Source organism: Hydractinia symbiolongicarpus, chromosome 8 (assembly GCF_029227915.1).
Source record: "Hydractinia symbiolongicarpus strain clone_291-10 chromosome 8, HSymV2.1, whole genome shotgun sequence".
NCBI lineage: Eukaryota > Metazoa > Cnidaria > Hydrozoa > Anthoathecata > Hydractiniidae > Hydractinia > Hydractinia symbiolongicarpus.
This window is the reverse complement of record NC_079882.1, coordinates 23,499,171-23,521,122: the sequence shown is the minus strand read 5'-3', so window position 1 is coordinate 23,521,122 and position 21,952 is coordinate 23,499,171. Positions and strand designations below refer to the sequence as shown.

Genomic DNA, 21,952 nt, shown 5'->3' with positions numbered 1-21,952 from the left:
TTATTATTCTGAATATTTATACAGGATATAGCCACTTCAGTGTTTGAAACACTGTTATCAATGTGGGTCCTGGTTCGGAATGTATACATTAAGTATACACCGGCATTACCTACCCAATTTCCCTCACATGGCATGGGTTGACCCGTAGCTGTAGTAAAGACACTTGCTAAACATGCCCGCGCTGTGGACCGAACCACAGACTTTGTGATTACGAAGCGAACTCCATAACCACAAGGCCACGCGCTACATGTCCACAACTTCCAAATTAGTTGAGACTTACCCGGATCGGGTGAGTACTTTTTGTGAAAAAAAATTGTTTTGTAAAAGGGCAAGCCACTGGACAAAAGTGCGGGCCAATTTTGTTTATATGAAGCCACATGCATATTTTGCGCAAATTCGCCACTTAAAAAAGAATTCACCATGCTGTTTTGGCGCTATTAATGTTTATTTACGTTGGATCAACAACATGGTAAAATACAATTTGTTTCTGGCTAACATGCTGGAGAGATTTTATTATTTTGATGTCCTAAAGCAAGTAAGGATAGCTAGCTTGTGAATAATAAGTATATTTGAGTCCTTTATTACGTGTACAGATGAAAGCTACTGCATACTTACAGGATGCACCAAAACGGCTAGGTGACAAACGGCTTAGGTGACAAATAAGATTGATTAGGCTAGCCAAAGCAAAAAACTAATGTAAAAATATAATCGTGAAAAAAAATAATGATTGATACTCTATAGCGATAGCTAGCTAAAGACATAAGAAACATGGCTTCATATATATAAAATAAACTCTGATTAGGCGAACCCATTTATAATGTAGAAAGATAGGCAAAAACTTTTGTGAAATATGTTGTAACATTGATTGGGGGAAAGTCACTCGATTAACTGATTACAAGCTCCGAAGTGCCACTCACTAGATTAGGGTATTAAAAAGTTAGCGTCCGCCGCCAACTCACCCAATCTGGTGATTACACCCGATCGGAGGATACTCACTCGATCGTGGAAAAGTGCCGTACTAGCTATTGTTGTGTAAAAGTTTCTTTACGCTACATACAATGTACAGTCAAACCTTTATATCTATGACAGATTGGTTGCGTTATACATGTGGCAACCATCCTTCAGGAACTTCACTGGAACAAAATTGCCCATTTTTCATTTATTGTTTTGTTTTGAAATTGTTTACTCAGGATAGCCTTTTTAGTTTCCATTGGTACTATTATCAACAAGGGTCCTGTAAAGCAGGTTTTAGTGCTACTCAATGTTTTCAATTCACACTTTGCAATTCATTTGGAAATAATTCCACTGATTTTAAGAATAATTTGGGCAAATTTCGTCATTCATTGCTATGAAAAATTCAAACTAGGAAATAATTTCTGTATTATAATGGGTAAAAACTAAATTAAACTTTCGGCACTACACTTGTGAGATTGTTTAAGTCATAAAGCATATCTGCTGCCTGTCAACCCTGAGCTCTTTTTGTTGAGTCTGGTGTAGGCTAGACAGCAACAAGACCAAAAGGCCTTTTACTAAGCTTATTCTTGCTTTAGATGGGGTCTCAATTATTAAAGGAACATAATACAAAATTTAGGAAAATATAACACAAAAAATTACTGATTGGGGGTGGGTGAGTTTTCAAATCACGACGCACTGTGTTTTGGAAAAAAAAACGTGAGCAAAATGTTATCCCTATATACAGGCTTCAGTTTGATCGTTTAATGGCTAAACCACGCCTGTACATAGCTTGCAATAAATCCGGGGCCCAGAAACGGATTCTCTATGCCTCCGAAAATTATTCAATTAAAAATTTTGCTACAGAAGGATAAACGAAAGCATAGTAGTAATAATTCATTCATCAATAGACAAAAAGTACATGATTTTATAGAAAAATGATTATATAAGTATTGTTGTAAATAAGTCTATTGAAAGGGTATCACCACAAAGCAAAATAGCTTAAATGAAAGTGGTGACCACCTAAGAAACAAGACATCACAAAAAGGACAAAATACAAGACAGGACTGGGACTAATACAAAACACAAAGGTAGGAGTTTATGTAGATAAGTCTAGTCAAATATGAATTTACCAAGAAGGCATGATGCAAAAAATATGGAGGCTGATACAATATAATAAAATTTAGTAGCTATTTAAGAAATGCTGAAATAAGATAGGTTTGATCTCAGAAGTAGATTTAATAAGAAGTCGAAAAGGAAAAGATTTTTGTACCTCATTCCAGGATTTTAAAGAGTGAAATCTAATAGACTTTTTCCCAAATGATGTTGAAAAAACAAAAGGTAATTTTAAAAGCCCTTGTTGATCAGCACGAGTGTGTTGATCATGAGAAAAGTTAATGGAAAAAGTATCTTTGATAGTGTCAGGAAGGCTATTATGAGCTAAGTTGTGCAGAAAAATAATATTTTGCATAGAGATCATGTCAGGAAACTTGAGAAGATTGGAGTAGAGTGAACTGAGTGGTGTGTAGGGAGTTCCAAAAGAAATGAGCTGGATAGCATGATTTTGGAGAATTTCAATACGATGTGTATGACAACTTTTTTGACCCCAAACTTGTGAACAGTATAAAATAAGTGAATAAAAGATGGCATAGTAAATCAGCAGGAGTATATTTTTGGGCACAAGGTGACGGATTTTGGCTAGAGCTCCATTAGCTTTCTTTAGACTAATAATGGTCTTATTAATTTGTGATTTCCAGCTTAGGTCAGAGTCTAGAATGATTCCAAGATATTTGACTTGATCACTGGCATAGATTTTTGTACCATTAACATTTAATTTAAAGTTGAAATAAAGTGGCTTAAAAGGACTTTTGAAAATAACATATTCGGTCTTTGTTTTGTTGAGAGAGATCTTATTGGCATTAAGCCAATGACATGGGAGTTTAAGATCTATATTTAAATGCTTGGCTAGTTGTTTAGGTGATTTACTGATGTGCAGCATGTTGGTGTCATCAGCAAAAAGGTGAACTAAAGAATAATTGATAGCAAAATGAAGATCATTTATGTACACTAAAAATAAAAGTGGACCAAGTACATTCCGTGCTTAGCTCTCGTTGAGGTCGGACGTATCTAAAACGCTCCGGTCTTGGCGCGCTAAGTCGAAGAAAGAAAAAAGAAGACTAAAGCTTGAAGAGCTCCTGCTTTGACAGCTAAGTCCTTTTTGATTTATTATATACTGTACTGCCTTCTTTACTTCATTTATATCTTTTCATTTCTTTAATTTGTTGTTTTGTAAGTTTTTTTAAATTATTGTTTTTGTTAATAAATTGTTTTTATCCCAGTCAGTTTTTTATCCATCTATCATCTAATATGGTAGCTTTGCTGTGTTGTGGGTTCCTGCTGCTCCTTCTGTGTAACATCGTAAGGAAATGGGCTTGCCTCAGATCCTTCAAACATAGTTTTGGAAGAGCACATAACCGTAGAATGATCTCTCTACGACTTAAAAATAACTTTACTCAGGTAGGAAACCCCACATTTACGCTAAAACTGATTTTTGTGTTCGTTGTATTTTTGAGCAATACAAAACCTTCGTTCAAAAGTAGCTCACCCAACAACAACGAAATGAGTCGACTAGATAGGAGTTTCTTTTCTATCTCTTCACTTGATGCCTGCAATAGAGTTTCTGAAAGCCAGCTCACTCTCCAATTAAAATTAATGGCTTTATCAAAACTTAAGCCAAGCAGGCACCAGATATTTCTATTTTTTAATCCTCTTGTCAGGGGACATCTGCCTCAACCCAGGTCCTGTTAAGTATCCCTGTTCTTCATGCTTAAAACCTGTGGCAAAAACACACAAAGCACTTTCTTGTGACAAGTGTGGATTATGGGCTCATAAAAAATGTGAGCGTATTTCTGATAAAAAATATCAACAATTTATGAAGACTCCTGAAGATAAACTGTTTTTCGTTTGCAGTCCCTGTCTTTCTCGTAATTTGCCCTTTGCTAATGAGGAGTCATTTGGTGACGAAATTCCGGACAACATCAATATTACTATTGATGAAAACTTTGATTTTGAGGCAATCAGAAATGGGAAGGGCTTAAAAATGGCCCATCTCAACATTAATGGTCTGTCATCCAAACTAGACTATGTTAAACTTCTGCTACATCAAACAAAACTTGATGTATTCTCCATCTGTGAAACCAAAATTGATGACACCATCACTGACAATGACGTTAAAATTGATGGCTATGTTTGTTATAGGAATGATCGGAATAGACGAGGTGGGGGTGTTCTAATTTTTGTTAATGAAAACTTGGATAGCCACCTTTTGAAACACCTTTACTTCGAAAATGTTGAATCACTATGGGTGAAAGTGTGCCTGAAAAAAACTAAACCTATTTACGTGTGTGGGGTTTACAGGCCACCTGGAGGTAGTGATTTGCAGAGTACCGAAAACCTGTGTACTCATTTTAAACAGTGTTTTAACAAGCTCCCAGAAGAGAAAGAAGTTTTTATCTTGGGAGATTTTAACTGTAACATGCTTTCAAAATATGCTCTCTCCTCCAAAATAAAGGAATTATGCTCCACTCTTTTCCTAAAACAACATATTACGGAGCCAACTCGTGTTACTGAAAATAGTAGCACTCTTATAGACTTGATACTTTCTAACAGTTCTTGTATTTCTAAAACTGGTGTCATGGATTTAGGCATCAGTGATCACAATTTAGTTTATGTGATCAGAAAATTCAAAAGGCCAAAATTTGAACCTAAAACATGCAAGGTTCGTAGCTACAAGAACTTCAGTGAAGAGGCTTTTCTGAAAGACCTCAGGAATTTAGACTGGTCATATTTTAATAATTATGATGACCTTGATAAAGCATGTGAGAAACTGAATAAAAATGTTAAAACAGTGGCTGACAAACATGCCCCTTTCAAAACACATAGATTTTCTGGCCGTGTTGAGGCATGGGTCACTGATGAATTAATAATAGCCATCAAAGAAAGAGACTTCTTGAAACGGAAAGCATCAAAAACAAAATCCATCATAGACTGGGAAGCTTTCAAACAAAAAAGGAACCAGGTAATAGGTCTCAAAAATCGACTCAAAAACGAGTACTATAATGACGTTTTGCAGGACTTTCAAAAACGGCCAAAACAACTTTGGAAAACCCTAAAAAAACTGGTTCCTGATAAGTCAGGCAATACTACCTCGATAAAACGAGTAGTCCAAAACGATGGTACAGAAACTTCTCACCCAAAAGAAATTTCCAACACATTCAATTCATTTTTTGTCAGTGTTGGTGCAAAACTAGCCTCTAAATTTTCTTCTGAATCCACCTGTTAGCAGACACGATTTTCGGTGGGCTCGTATTGAGACCAAAAGTGTCGAAAAAATAATTAGATCACTAAAACTTAATAAAGCTACAGGCTTGGACGGAATTGGTTCACGACTGCTAAAAGCAGGTTCGTCAGTTTTAAGTATTTATTTATCAAGTCTTTTCAACAAATCTTTATTTACTGGTTATGTACCTAAATGTTGGAAGACTAAAAGGGTCTCGCCTATTTTTAAAAGTGGCAATAAAACAGATCCTACTAATTATCGGCCTATCTCCATTTTGCCAATTCCTATGAAAATTTTTGAAAAGTTAGTGCATGAGCAAATGTCTCATTTTATTTCTGAGCACAACTTCCTGAATGACAGACAGTCCGGATTTCGAAAACTCTTTTCCACAGAAACTGCAGTAGTCGATGTCTCTGATTTTATTCTTACTGAGCTCGACCAACATAACTTTGTTTGTGCTGTGCTCATTGACCTTAAAAAAGCTTTTGACACTGTTGATCATAAAATTTTGTTAAAAAAACTATGGTGTTTTGGCATCAGAGATGCTGCCTTTGACTGGTTCGAGTCCTACTTAACGGACCGAATGCAGCTGACTCTTGTAAACGACACAGGATCAGATCTGCTTCATGAAGACGCTTTTGGGGTGCCGCAGGGATCTGTGTTGGGGCCCCTGCTCTTTCTTTTGTATATTGATGACTTAAAATCTGTCATCAATTCAAACTACCACCATCTATATGCGGATGATACAATAATTATTTCGTCTCATAAAAACTTGGATACCCTTGTCTCCCAGGTCGAGTTAGAACTTTCGCAAGTCGACCTCTGGCTGAATAATAACAAAATGACTATTAATACGGACAAAACTGAAACAATCTTTTTCGGCAACCACAGCCAGTTAAAAAAAGTTGAGAACAAAACTATCAACTATATGGGTATTCCTTTGAAGAGGAGCGAAAAAGTTAAATATCTTGGGGTAACATTTGATCAAAAAATGCAATGGGAAAAGCACATTAATGACATAAATAGAAAAATACTAATTAAATATTCTAAAATTAGAACCATTGCATCCTGTTTAACACCTCACACAAAAAACCTTTTAATTAATGCACTTGTCATGCCATATTTCAACTACTGCTCCTCGGCATGGGCTTGTGCCACCCAAGGTAGATTGGGAAAACTAGAAAAACGATTAAAATGTGTCCGTACCTTTCTTGGGAAAGAGAGGGAATATTCAATGAATAATTTACTCATCAAAAACGATGCCATATTAGTTTTTAAAGCCATGAATCACATTGCTCCTGATTACATGCGCTCAAAATTCCTTTTGACAAAAAACTGTCATAATCATCAAACAAGAGGAGCTTCAAAAAACAGGTTCACACTTCCCTTGGTCAACACGGAATTTGGCAAAAAAGCCTTCCCATTTAGAGCTGCAAAAGTGTGGAATAATCTTCCAGACCAAGTGACCTGTGATGGAAGTCTGCTTTCGTTTAAGACTTCCATCTCTAATGTATTTGGCAAATTCTAATGGAGATCACTTTTGAATTTTTTAATTTTTGTTTTTTATTCTTTTTCTTTTCAATTTTCACAGATTATAAATGTTACTATGTTTGATTGAGCTGAGGCAGTCTAAGGTTTATCATTTTTTGTTTCTTTTTTGTTCTAGTGGCCCCCAGTGGAAACAATCCACTAACTATAGGTTTTTGTGATTTTCTGGGCTAGCCACTTTAAATATTTATTATTATTATTATTATTATTATTACAGACCCCTGTGGTACACCATGATTGATAAATTTCTGAGAAGAGATAGAGTTATTGATACATACACATTGTTTTCTATTAGTTAAAAAGACCTATATAATTAAAGAAAGTGGGATGCCACGAATACCATAGTGAGATAATTTTGTCAGTAAGATTTCATGATCAACTGTATCAAAAGCTTTTTGCAAATCAATAAATACACCGCAAGCAAAGAGACCATTGTCAAGAGCATCCATAATTTTTTGAGTGATGTTAATGAGTGCTTGGGAAGTGAAAAATTTCTTTCTAAAACCAAATTGGTTATGGTAAATAGTTTTGTTGGAGGATAAAAATTTATATAAGCGATTGTAAATTAGTTTTTCAAAAACCTTATTAATGTTAGAAACTAGTGAAATTGGCCGAGCTGACCAAGCCTAGCCAAGGTTCATTAGTTTATTATTTTTAGTTTTTGTTGATAAAGTTTTACATTTAAGTTAGAAAAAAGGCTAGGTGGGATTTTGAGTAGTTTTCATGTATATGTAAACTACTCAGCTAGCTAGCTAAACTGTCAGGGAAAACTGCCAGCCATCTAAGTATAAGCGTAACTGTTAGTTTAAAGGCGCGTAATTACCCTTTTCAAAAAATTTAACACATGCATTTTTTATTTATTTCAAAGTTCAGACGGAGTTATGACTTTCTTGAAAATTTGAGGATATAAAACCTACAAGAAATGGAAATAATGGTACTTTAATATCTTAAATTTATTGTTGTTTTTTCTAGCTGCCATATTTAACGGTCTTGTTGACCTCTTATTCCCATCTAATAAACAGGCCATCGCAAAATGTTCGTGTGAAACTGTAGGTAAACAAATGGCCTTAACTTTAAATAAGCACTGAGATGAAGTTCGATAATATCACCGTTATGGTAGGTTCACGCCGTATTGTAAAACATGGCATCAAAAAATAGAAAGAAATTTTATCCCAGAGTTTCTATTGGAAAGTCACAGAAGAAAAAAATGATTTTCTCTTTATTCCATTCCCATTGTTTTTGGAGACCAGAGACAAAACAAAACGAAACAGAAGAAGGAATCACAACATTTCCTTATGCTTAATAATTATGATAATTAATGTTTACCACACTCTGTCTTTTTTTATTAGCATGACTAGGATTATTGCATATTACTGCACGTTTATTGTGCGTTAATCCCTGTCCACGAAGGTTGCACATTGCTTTCTAGGATCCAAACTTCCTGGATTTATGCACCTTTTCCACTTTTCATGATCAAAGGCATCGTCTATTTAAGCGTACTCTCCATCCCACATCCTTTATAGTTTTGTAAAAGAGATTTAAAACGGCCCACACGAATGTTGTGCTTCACCATATTAATGTGCGAAGAGCGCAAATTATGGGACATATCAATTGAATTCACGTCATTATTAAACAGATCATCATTGAAATTACGAATCCTGATGATGTGATGAACACCCATACAGATGTCAATATGTTTACGTACAGCACTGTTGTTATCATACAAGCATGTTCAAGTATACAGTCCTGTAAGGTTTGTTCCGCTCTTTGCACATTAATATGGTGAAGCACAACCTTTATGTTCTCGATAAAAGTGATAATTGGAATATGGAATATATAAGCTTTGAACATTCAACAATTGTGTCCTAACTTGAACTCTGGACTCATGGCCTTCAAGGAATTTTTCCTTTTTTAAATAGTTTGAACCTGTTGTATGAACCTAGATTATGTGTAAGGGGTCTTCTACAAATTTTGTATGGACTTTTATACAAATATATATACAATTTTAATTGCATTATAATTTATATAATCAATAGGTGTAATGCAGTGTAAATTTCCTAATTTTCCTTGTACACGAAATAGAAGACATATTGCGCATTTCCTTAATCGTTTGTTGAAATTACATGATCCTGTACATTATTTTTATCAGGGTCTAAAGCTCTTAACAATAGGTGCAACAACTTACAAATTTTGAAAAACAAATTATTTAATGAGAATTCATTGCTGATGTCATCAACATTCTAATTACATTATCTTTTTCACTGTTCATCTGCCTGTAATGACTGTTTGGCAGCCAGACAAATAGACTGGACTTTAAGAATAAGACAGTAGAATAATATGGTTTGCGAATGTTTTAAATGTATCATACTTAGTTTGGACTAATGGCAGGTAGGTATAGTTTCAGTTGCAGGTGCCTGTAGAAAGGATTACTGGTGTATTATGTTTACATATCATGTTCTTAATTTTTGTCCCTACAAACAAGGAAACTTTACTGTCAAGTCTATATACTATAATATATATTTATGTATGCTACATTTGGAATAAAAAGAATACTGTGATTTATAAATTTTTTTAAATGTATCATACTTATTTGGACTAATGGAATATAGGTATAATTTCAGTTGCAGGCGCCTGGAAAAAAGATTATTGGCATATTTGTTTAAGTTTTCATATTAACATATCGTTTTTAGCCCATGCGACTCAAATTTTTTGTAAACATCAAAACGTAATCTTATAAATTAAAACAACGCTGTATTTTATTCTAAAATCATCACAATGTGATCATATAAAGCCTAAACCATGTTGTATTTTATTCTAAAACCATTAAAATCTGTGGCTTCCAGTTCCAGGTTCCACAAATCGAATCCTGCAGTGACGCGCAAAGTACAGGACAAAAATAAAGAAATAAAAAGTTTATGTCATTCTTGTAGAAAAGTAGGAAAAAATTTAAGTTATTGCTTTTTTAAATTTTACAAACTATATCCTTTCCATAAAAAACAATAAACTTGGGAGAAAAATGCTTTCATGCTCTGAAAATAACCCATAGAATGGTACTTTTGACATTTTTGCTATTTTTTAAATTTTCAGCCATGTTTGGAACCTAGTATAACATTAATTGTTTATTTCAATGAGGCTGTTTTTATTGCATTAAAAGGTACTAATTGAGTTTTTTTCTTAATTTGAATGCCACAAGGTCCAAGTATATTGCATAGGAAATATGCCATTTGCAGAATTTTTGTTTACATATATGTTTTAGTTAAATGTCTTCGCTAAATTGTTTCAAGGGGTGATTACAAGTTGGTTTACCCCAATAAGTGCTTAAAAGCAATCATTCTAAAACGTAAAGTAATGTCTAGGAACATATAAAAAGCAATGATTTTGTTAAAATTTAAGGTACCCATTCTGCCTCATTGTCTGGTCTAATAATAATGAAGTGGAAAATTACAACTTTATAAAAAAAACTTTTGTTTAGATATAGACAGTTGCAGTAATGAAAGCAGGAGAGGAAGAGCCTTCTGAAAACAAAGGCGTATGTGCTATTTGTCTTGCTGGCTATGTAGAAAAATGCCGTACCATTTGCAATCACTTTTTTTGCAAAAGATGTATCATTCGTGCATTATATCCGGAATACACTGGAACCTGTCCATTATGTCGTAGTGCAATTGACTTTCAAAGTGTAAAAATTGTTGACAAAAATATTTCAATAGTTAAGCCAAAGCCATTGACTATTTATGGGAGTATTTATATTCAGGGCCGCTTAAAAGGCTTAGCATCCTATCATTTTGATACAGAAGATGATTGCTACATATCATATGCTAGTCCTCACTGCAGCATGTGGCCCTCTCTTGACAATGGAGATAGACCAGCTGTGAAGAAGCCATTTGTTAACACCTCGTTTGATCTGTCCAGTAGAACTTTCAAAGGAACAATTGACTGGTCTCCAACAACATGGGGTGGTGATGCTATATGGATCTATGAAATGATATTCACAGAGGATTTTAATTCCATTGAGGATGGATCTATGAATGCATATGATAAAACTGGTCAACAAACAGAGTGTCACAAATTTGGAATAGATTTAAATTATCAGCGTTTGTATGATCATCATATATTTTTCGAGTAATTTATAAACTTTGACATTCAGGCTGGACTTGACAAATGTTCTGGTGATGTAATACCCCAAAAAAGCATGTTAAATAAAGTTTAAAAAATCTTTTTAAAAATGTCTAGAAATATATTTAATGTCAAAAACATATAGCAAATCTGCCTGCACATCATCGCGTTCAATGTTGTAACTTTGAACTCGCTGTTAACAGTTTTACAAAATTCATTTTTTTATTGGATTTTGTTTTAAGGTTTGCTTTTCTGCATCTGTCCAAAAGTCCAGCCTTATTATATTTTTTAAAAAATTATTTTTATTTACATTTAAAATGTAGGCAACTTTAATAACAATTTCAACAACAATTTTAACCTGTACAACAGAAATACTGTTTAGACTTATTTTTGCAATTATTGTCTGAAAATTGGCTGAAATATAATATTTTGCAAAACAATTTTTATGCAAAATGCAACTTATTTTCAAAACTGGTATGATGGAAATAAGAAGCTAATGCTTACTATTGAAACTTTTTATAAAATAGTTATATTGTGTTCTATTTTGTTCTACTGTTGTTATTGTACAAGTACTGTCTTATCTGTATACAAACCCAGTGCACTATAAAAAAATATTATATAACATTTAAGTGGATAATATATCATGCCTTCTTGGTTGTTTTGTTTTTGTTAATTTCTTATATTTTTTTTAATTCATAGAGAAGAAACAATAAATAACCCCTTAATTTCTATTATGTAACTTATGCCCCTAAAATTATATCAACCCTTATAATAATACACTTTTTTATGAGAAACATTCTGAGTTACTCTTACTCCAGTTTTAATGTCTACTTTCCCCAATGACAAGACTTGATATTAATCATGTTTGCAAATCTCGAAGCTCCGAGTATGATTATAGGAAACTTGGACTGAAAATACATGTACTATGTCTGTAATTGCTGATTCACAATTTATTAAGGAACATGAAAAAGTGACTTTTGTGAAAAGGCATTTTAGTGGTCAGGCTATACAAATGTTTAGAAAAACTCATCTTAATTAATATAAAAGGTTTATTCTACAGGCTGTACAACTAGAATATAAATAATTACATAAATGAGCATTTGGAGTTTTTTCCGTATTTGAAAGCAATTTTGTAGTTTGTTTGCGAATTATGTGCATTTAAAAGGCTCCTCTAAAGAATAAATATAACGTTTTCACATTTTTAGAGTTAAAAAATAATTACTATTGCGATGAGTATTCCACATTCTGTATTGGCTGGTGGTTGGATACCTTTTGTTGTTGTGGTGGTGGTAAGTTGTTTTTACACACAAATAAAATTGAATCATTAGTGTATAAATGCCTTAATAAAAAGCATCTCCTTCAAACAGTGGTATTTTGTTATATACAAATTTCTTGCATGTTATGAAGGTTACCGCTTTTTCCGGGGTTTTTTTTAATTTTTTTGCAAGTTTTTACCTGATAATCTTTTAAATTAAAAAAGTTGTTAACAACGTTAAAATTTTTTTGCTTGCTGTCTTGTAATGCTTTTTGTTTTTATTTTGCCCTTTTTTGTCTGCTTGTCAAAATTTCGCATACATTAAATTGGAATGCACAAATTATTATGTTTTATCCTCATTTATATGATTTATGGCAGTGTCTGAAAAATTAAAATATATATATTTTTTATCTATATAGTTAACCTTCTTGTTCGCCTGGGTTTATATTCGTTTATTTCAACATCATGAGCTGTCAGAAGTTTCATCAACGTTGACATCAGTGTTTGCACTTTTTGTAACATTGCTGACATCAGCACTGGTTCCAGTGGATGTATTTCTAGTTTCGTTCATGAAAGACACGAATGGTGCTTTTAAGGTTTTGTACTTTTTTATTTGTATACTTATTTTGTTTAATACTGTAGGACTATTGCATGGTACATCTTATATGCTGAAATAAATGCCTCTGCTTGTATGAGTACTACTCTCATTTTTAAAAGGGGTTCTTATTTTAAATAAGATTTGAGTTTACCCTTAATTCGACCTAATTATTTTGCAGAACACTCAAGAACCCCCAAAATAAGTATAACTTAAACTCTTGAACTGATGATTTTGTACTGCTTTTGAAAATAGAAGAGTAAGCATCTTGGCAACTTTTTTTTTAACAAAAAATATTGTAAATATTGGACTAATAGATGTAGACTGTGCAGTGCTCCAGCAGCAGGGCTTGCATCACTTAAAACCCTTGTGCTTTTTGTTTAACACTCCACTATGCCCTAAAAAGCTCTGGATATGTTGCTGTCAGATTAAATGTTTTAATTTAATACTAAACAATTTTTTTGCAATATCATGTAGTATTGTTAAAAAGGTTAATTTCTGTGCACTGAAAGAAATGAATGATTTATTTATTTCTGATCTATTTTTATATCTATACTGTTGTTATATAGAATTGGGCTGTTGATAATTCCAGTAGAACGTCCATTGAAAACACTGTGACATATACATATTACAGTAAGTTGCCTTGTGAAGTTCACATACTGATTAAGGTCAGGCAACATGGGCCCTGCCTTTTATTTTCTATAGTATAAGATATACTGAATGATGATTGTGAAAGAATGAACAAAGTAGTTTACATTATTTCTACTAATTTTTGAAAGTACTACTGTTTTTAAAAAGTATTGACCACCTAGTCATTCCTTTTGAAAGTACTTTCAGCATTGCTAATTTTTTTTTTTTTTTAATTTTTTAAATGTCAAGAATAATACTGTTCTTAAGAGAACATAAATTCAGGTCCTAAGAGAATGACATTTATTTAAATTGTTATTTATTTTTTATTTTTTTATTTATTTTCTCATTTTTAGCATTGTATGGATTGGTTTCGGTTTTCATATTTTTGTTACTACCATTTATGTATTTTTATTATGAAGAAAAAGATGACGATGATGTCAACACTAAGCAGGTTTCGATTATTTTTGTACGCCATCGTGTTGACTTTAAGAACTCTAAAAAAGCTGTTAATATTTCCAATGGACTAATTTTCGACGTTTTACAGATTGATGAAAAAGTAAAAGTAAAGAAAGATTCATTTAAAGTGTAGTTTGTTTCTTTTTCAGAGGTGTTGTTCTGCTTTGAAGTTTACAGCAGTGTTTATGCTACTTGCTGCTGTCATATTGACCACAGGGTGAGCAAAAATCATTCTTTACGCACATACATGCAGAAATCATAAAATAATGGTTCTGTAATGTGTAGTCTGTTTTCTAACCACTAAAGGGACACCTGCCAAATAACAAATAATTTTTTAATTTATCATGTGTGAAGGGAAATTATGTCCTGTAAAAATTTAATATTAGTTTCAGGAAGCTATCAAAAGTTGGTAAAAATTGTTGTGGCATTCTGGCTATTAATTTAAATGCTAGTTAGGAGAATGTCTATATGCAAAAATATATACCACATGCAGAGTATGCAGTATACGAAAAGGAAAGCAAAACATTCATAATGTTCCCTGGTGTCTGATATTTTTTAAAGGACCAGTGGGGTTGCAGTGTTTGTCTTTATTCTTAATTATGTGGTTATTGTTCACTTTTACGGAGACTGGCATATTGTTGTTTCATAAATCTGATATTTTAAAAACAATTTTAGAGCCTTGGTTCCACTTAAGAAACCATACAATGTGACAAGCATTGATGGCAAATTTGAGTTTTTAAAGGAACAGCTCGAAACTTACTCAAGTAAGTATTATTACTCTATTTCAAGAATTCAAAAATTAACAACCAGGAAGAAAAGTATTCCACTAGAGTATGCTAAGAACAACAAACATTTTATGGCCATGTCTTTCTCCCTTTCCTTCTCTATAAGTTAGTTTAACTCCATTATTGATATACAGTGTTAAGAGAGCAACCTTAGTTTACTTTTGTGTTGTGGTGCATTATTATTAGTAGCAATTAAACGCTTGATAATCTATTTACTGTGAAAATTTAAAATGTATAACTCCTTAATTGCAAACTGATCTAACTGTTTAAGCGTTCTTCGTATGGAAAGTAAAATTTGTCATGTACGAAACTTTAGTAATCCCCCCTTCAGAATTTTAAAATGCTTTCAATTTATTGTACCATGTGTGGGTGTTAAGAGATTTGCCATGGGGTGGCATAAAGTAATCAAAAGTGTTTCTCATGGACCTAGATTGGTAATATGGTTTAAAAACAAATGAAGCAGTATCTATCAAAAAAGTGTATCCCCCAAAAAATATTTTGCCAGTAGATAACAATGATTTTATCTGATGATAAAACTATAATCAATGTGTGTATTCGTATCTGTAGATGCGGAGAAAGCTATGTCTGTTCTGGTCGGTGTTTTATCTATGTTTGGTATGTTATCACTCATTATGTATACGGTATGCTTTATTTTATTTTAGTTTTTAAAATTAAGACTAAAGAGCGCTTAAATTAACTGAACAGTCGTGACTGTTATTGTGGCGAAACAAAGTAAAAATTTCCATAAAAAGTGAAAAAAAAGAAACAAAACGAAAACAAAGAGCTGTTGAAAATTTTGTGTTGTACAAAGATTTTCAATTTTTCATAATTTGAGCGAAAAGCTAGAAATAAATTCAACCCGAATTATATTCATACTTATCCAATATAATATATCCAAGCTACGAAATTTTCTTGGGCTAAAATTTAAACATAAGAGTATGGTCTTAGCAGTATCAGCTTAAATTGACTGTAAAATAGTACACCCTTTTTTATATAAAAATTCTAACCAGGCTGATTATTATTCTTATTTATCTACTGTCTAAAACAATAAAACCTATTGCTGTTAAACTGAAATCCCAGCCTGATATTCTTATAAGGCATATTCTTATAAAAGAAAAAGCGTGTATTAAAACCTGGAATGTCATTTTTTATTAATTTATTTTTAGGGATATGGCATGTCTGCTTTACCCTTAGGAATGATTCGATGTGGGAAAAGGTACAAAGAAAGTAATGTAAGTGAATAAAATGGTGGCAAACCTCCTCAGCTTCCAGTGATACTCATTAGTCGTAGATCCAAGCTGCAATCAGTGATGTGAAAACCTTTTGAGCACAACAGAGAGTTGTCTAAGGAATAAGAAACTCTTTGCTTCACGAAATTTTAGTATGGTGGTCTTAGTTGAGAAAGCCAAAAATATTGATTCCTCCTAAAATCTACTAAATAACCTAAACTTTGAAAACCTTTTTCATTTGTTTTCCATTTATAAAATAGTTTAAGTTTTAATTTCACTTTCGGAATATCTTGAGGTTTTTGAAATAGCGTATGGTTTGGTTTTCAGTGTGTGTTTAAATTTTTTAGTATATCAAAGAAAAGAATATAACTTGTATGTAAAATCGAAAGAAATAAGAAGTCTCCTCTGTTTGTGTGCATAGGAAACTGAAAATACAAGAAAGTTGACAAAAAGAGAACGCGATGACGAAAAAGCAAGAATGTTACGGGCTAAGAGTAGGGCTGGTCGTAACCTAACTCGCTTTGAGCGAAACGAATTACGACGTATCGAACAAGATGAAAATTTACGCCATCGTCTTGAGAGAAAAAAGATAAAAGGCGAAAGCAGTTGTTGTGGAAAGATTTTGTTGATGTTGAAACCGTTTCAAGTTGTGTTTGGAATTGTGTTCTTGTCGATATCTCTACTTATCATGATATCTCTGACTATTACAAGGTATAACTGATTGTTTTATCTTCTGTCGAGACAAAAAATAGTGTTTCTTTCACAGGGACATGGCGTATAGGATTTGGCAATAAATTTTTCATCTGTAATAAATTTAATTCTCTGTTTTGACACGATGTATGTACAACCGACGTTTGTGACACCTAATTTTTCAAGTTACACATTTTTTAATGACAAAATTCTTGTTATGCAGGAGCATAATTTGTAACTGCATTGTGTTGTTGGTCTTAACCGTGGTTTGTAATTAAAAAGGACATTTTGTTTTTGTTCCTTTGAAACGAGGCGTATGCAGGGTGTTGGGAAAAATGACAGATATTTAAAGTCCCCGTAATGTTATGTTCATTTTAATATAATGTTTTTCAATGTCAGTTTTTATCTTCAGCTTGTATAAGTTTCATCCTTTGTTTGTTGTTTATTTCATGTATATTTAATTTTTTCTTCTTCCTTGAATAGTCAGCTAGTTCATCAGCCATAACTATAGAAAAAGTAGGATAGAAAATTCGAAAATGTCAGGATTTTTAGCTAATAAAAGCCAGGAATGTTTGCTTTGCTTTGAACTTTTGCGCGGACACGCTAGTATGTTTAAACAAGCATGTAACATGTGTGTCAGACAGGAAACAAGTGTACTTTGTTACTTTTCTAATTTAATGCTGTTCTCACCTGATATAATATGTATTTTTCTTAGCATTGACAAAGCAATGAATTCTCTTGGTGCAAGACATGGGTACGCTCTCCCACAACCAAAGTTGCCAAACCCAGTGAATATTATAATGGTGCATGCGCAGAAGGTATCCACGATTTCATTACAGTAATATTTTTAACAGAATGGATATAATTCATCTAAATATTGAAAAATGCATAATTTATATAACATTTCGAAAATTTAAAACTATAAATTTTTATGGTAAACAAACTAGAGGCAGTTTATTCTAGTGTTTAAAAGTTACATGCAAGGAGTCCAAATTTCATATGACTTAAACTTAATGAAAGGACTTCTTTTTACATTTTATTTGCGTAGCCGTTTCTGGTTGGTGGAGTAACAGTATCTTATGTTTGTAATTTAGGTGTTTCCATTGGATTACATTCTATTCACTGGTATGACTTTATTCTTCATCTTTGCATCAATGAACGGTATAAAACGAATTGGCATTTGGTGTTGTTGCATAAAAGTATCTCTTTCGTCTATTTATTTTTTCTGTAAAAAAACAGTAACTTAGACGGAGAGGAAAACGGGAAAATATATACCATTTTTACATCTTTTTCTTAAGATCTATTCAATATTAAACGTAGTGGCAAATATAAAAATTCACTTGTACAGGAAAGAGTACATGAATTTAAGTTTTATTATTCTGATCTGAAAAATAGACGTATAAAAATAAATTTAACGTAGCAGTCAATTTCAGAAATTATAGACATTTGCAAACTTATTGAAGAAATTCACACAGTGATCCTTTTTGCTGCTTAGATTTTCCCTTTTGTCTGGCGGCCTACTTCGCTTGCGAATTTTCCTTAACACATACAAATTAGATGTTTAAGATACGCACGAGACGTACCATGCCACAAGCACTTCTCTTCATGGTTTTTATCATGATGTTCATGGTGCTTGCGCTTAATATCGTTCTCTTTACAATCACACCTCAGTACGTTCAATATGGTAACCAGAAGTACGCATTTAAAAATGGTACCCAAGTAGTGGAAGTAAAAAGTTGTACTACGAATGCGCCTTCAGGTACGTTGAATGAGCGATTAGTCTTGATTCATAATTTAGCTGATTTTTTTAGCAGGTAAATTTATGTTCTTGTTTTTCAGTGAATTTTTTTTTTTTAATATTGTCGCTTAGAATGTGTAATATTTCTTTAATAAACATCAATTTCGTGGTTAAACTTGCAGAAACAGGCGATTCTTTAATTTTTTTCTTTTTAGGCGACTGCGTGATGAGTAGTGTGGCAACTATTTTGAATACGCTCTTTTACAAAGCATGGTTCTTCGGAGCGTTTTATTATTGGTCTATTTGGGCATTTATTGCGGTAAGATATTTTTGGTCTCTTCGGGTATTTCCTCTCTATATCTCAAACGTCGCAGCATGTATCTAGAACTTTATATGCATTGTTTTGGCTCTGTAAACGTTAATAGATTCGAATGTTTTATATCTACATGTGTGAGGGGTCTTAAATGATTCGAATGTCATTCGAACAAAACGTAAACACGATTCTTTGTTATTAAAGTTTTACAATCAGATCTGTTTCTGGGACAAAAAGTAAAACAAGTCCTGCAAAATAAAATACGGGATTGCAAATCCTATGTCGTTGTGTTTGTTTTTTCAGAATAATCTAAAATTAAACTTGTTTTTATATTTAGACGTATATGATCGCCTTCATCTATAACTTGTACAACATATGTCGCACACGGCGCGAAGAGGAAATGTTGAGCAGTGACGACGATTCTGATAGCGAAACAGAAAGATTGGTGAACGCCTAATCTTCCGTTTCACTCAATAAGCGTCCTAGCAGACTGCACAGATAAATATTTACGAAATGATGGTTTAAATTTTTTAAAATAGTTTACTGTTGTAGATAGCGTAATTTTGTTGTGTTATTAGAAACGAAATATAAAACAATCGTTTAATAAGTGGGCAGCTGTGAACATATTTTTTTAAAAAACAGATAAATTGAGTGCATAATGAAACAGATTTTATATTTCCATTTTTATTGAATATCAGATATCTTCAGACAATAATCTGCTGGGCTGTGCCTCTTAAAATATTGCTTTACCTTGGGTGAATAGTCTTGATACTCAACGAAAGGGCACGTAATATCTGCTTCTTGTTTAAAAAATTTCGTAGGAATTCTTTCTCTCTTAGGATTGCTAATGACAAACGAATTTGTATATAACGTAAAATATATGTGCATAAATTATGAGTTCATAATGGCTGCTTGTAGCTAAAACATCGTTTGACAAATAAAAAAAAATAGATTCAGACAGTCCTGTTTTTCGAAACGTTTTCGCTTTTGCATATTTTTTTTCTCCATAGTATGGTAGAGGTAAAATTCGAACTAAAATGCACATCATATACAAGGGCATTTTGGAATAGCCGGTCGGCTTCCCTGAAATTGAACAGCCGACTTATTACCACACTTGGAACCTACGATCAAATTTACTTGCAATTTTCAGGGCTTTTTTTTGTTGCTAAAATGGCTTTTTTTCCTATACTATCCACCCCAGGATCAATTCTTAAGATTTTTAAGAATTTTCTGAGCGACTCGCTTTGTAGGATCATAGGTGCCCGCTACAGAGAGGTCCAACTATTAATTTTGAATCTTTCTAATATTTTGTTTTTTTAGAATTTAAGTTCTTCATGTTAAAATTATTGTACATATTTTAGTGTCATTTGTATCATTAATATAAAGCGACTCATTATGACATGTTTAATTTTTGTAAGTGCGTCCGCAGATCACTACAACCTCTTCCCCAGGGTTTTTTTATCTGACAACCTCGGAGAGCAAGAAGATTTGAAAAAAAAGCCTCATCCCTGGGGATGAGATTGAGATAACTACAATCCTTATAGTTTTTTTAGAAAACAAATTTTTTCCCTTTAAAATTCTCGAAATTGGGTGTAAGTGATTGCTTATGCGCAACCCCCTTCCCACGGCTCTACGCCTTTGATATTTTGACGGGATCATAGGCGTAAGAGTCCTGTGGACAAAGTTGTGCCTGTGGGTACAATGTTTGCAATCTGACGGTGAAGAGAAAAATGATATTTTAATGGTGGAGTTATTACGGTTTAAGTGTCTTTGTTGTGTGTGCTTCCGCACTGTTAAGACGTTCCAAAGGTACACGAAATGTAACGTTCCTGTTGAAAAAAGATCGCCATGTAGAATGACTTAGCGCAGATTAAAAAAACCATCGAAGGTATCGTTATATTTGTGTGTTATACTATTGCATCAGATTACGTGGGTTATGAGTTACATTTAGTGCGAGTTGATATGATCATGAATTGGTTCAAATACATGCACGCGATACTTTAAGCGCAGAAACTTTTAGCGAATTTTGGACAAATAAGTATATCGTTCGATTTAAGCAACAAAACGATATTTAAACGTGAAAGCAAGAAAACAATTTGTGATAACATTTTGCAAGCCTTACCTTCATAAAGAAAATAAGAAAACTGTGGCGAAATTGAGCTTCATAAAAAAAACGAACTGAATCTGTTTAATTTTTTAGTTTTCTACATCTCACTCTTCATTATCCCTATTCAGGTTATGGAAGGCTATTCCGGGAGTTTCACCCTTTAACTTCTGATTGCATCACAGGATTAACTTCAACTTAGTAACTACGTTTTACTCGTCATGGCGTTAATATAGTGCAAAAATTTAATTTGCTCCACTAGCAGGTGGTAAATTACGCCCTTTGTAAGGCGGCAAAAGTAGAAGAATTATATTTTCTTTATTAGGAATGTTTATTACACAATTAAAAGATCTATATTATCCCTTTTAATTTGCGGTTTTCATACGCCCACATAATAATGCGCCATGAAGACGCAAAAACGCCTATATACTTATGCATTCATGGTTTATCTCTCGGTTAATCAATGTTATAGCAGCTTCTGGGTGTATACTTTTGTGAGCATACATTTTTTGAAAGAGACTATTTTTATTCCCTTTTAATGCAAGAAGACAACTTTATTAAATTTAATTAAGCTTGAAAACAAGTTGAAAGTCTCATATTGTGATTAATGTCTGTAGAAGTAATTGGACGCAATTGAGCCCTTGTTAATTTAAACATATTCTGCCCTCATCGGGGTGGCTACATGTTTAATATTTTACCATTTTAGGAGAACATAGGTTTCAAGTTTGAACTTCAGGTGACAACTCCAAAAAACTATACCGTTATGGAAAATATAGTGTTATGTGACAATTAAGCTGTTTGAATACCTCAGACAACGTTAATTTTGACCTAACAATACATATAAATTTGTCAGTTTTGTTACAAGGAAGTATTTTATTTTAATGTCATTGTTAAAGAATATCTATAGCAAGAATAACTAACATAAAGGGTAATAATAAATAAAAACTATATTTGAAAAAACATTACAAATGATTTTTGAAGGAATATTTTGGGTTCAAATTTTAAGTTATTAAGGAGATTTTAGGTGTATCGCCTCTTCATTCTTTGCTCGTTCTAAAAAATACAACATTCAAAGAGATACAGATATAAAGAATTTCGTAAATATTAAGTTAAAATGCAACGTAAAAAAGAGGTATGTACACATTCAAATTATATTTTACTTCTTATAAACTTTTAAATGTATTATCTAAAAAATGTTTATAATGT

General features: G+C 32.8%; 1 protein-coding gene across 1 annotated transcript; it reads left to right on the top strand.

Annotated features, from left to right (window-relative positions):
• The first annotated feature begins 1,795 nt into the window (after nucleotides 1-1,795).
• Nucleotides 1,796-20,041, top strand: LOC130655262 (probable lysosomal cobalamin transporter). Its single transcript, XM_057457996.1, has 15 exons — nucleotides 1,796-2,042; nucleotides 12,157-12,240; nucleotides 12,626-12,802; nucleotides 13,371-13,434; nucleotides 13,785-13,882; nucleotides 14,037-14,104; nucleotides 14,563-14,651; nucleotides 15,240-15,313; nucleotides 15,839-15,904; nucleotides 16,323-16,612; nucleotides 17,307-17,409; nucleotides 17,686-17,790; nucleotides 18,149-18,350; nucleotides 18,545-18,648; nucleotides 18,980-20,041. The coding sequence occupies exons 2-15, from the start codon at nucleotides 12,181-12,183 to the stop codon at nucleotides 19,097-19,099; spliced, it is 1,620 nt and encodes a 539-aa protein (XP_057313979.1). The 5' UTR covers nucleotides 1,796-2,042; nucleotides 12,157-12,180; the 3' UTR covers nucleotides 19,100-20,041.
• The last annotated feature ends 1,911 nt before the right edge of the window (nucleotides 20,042-21,952 follow it).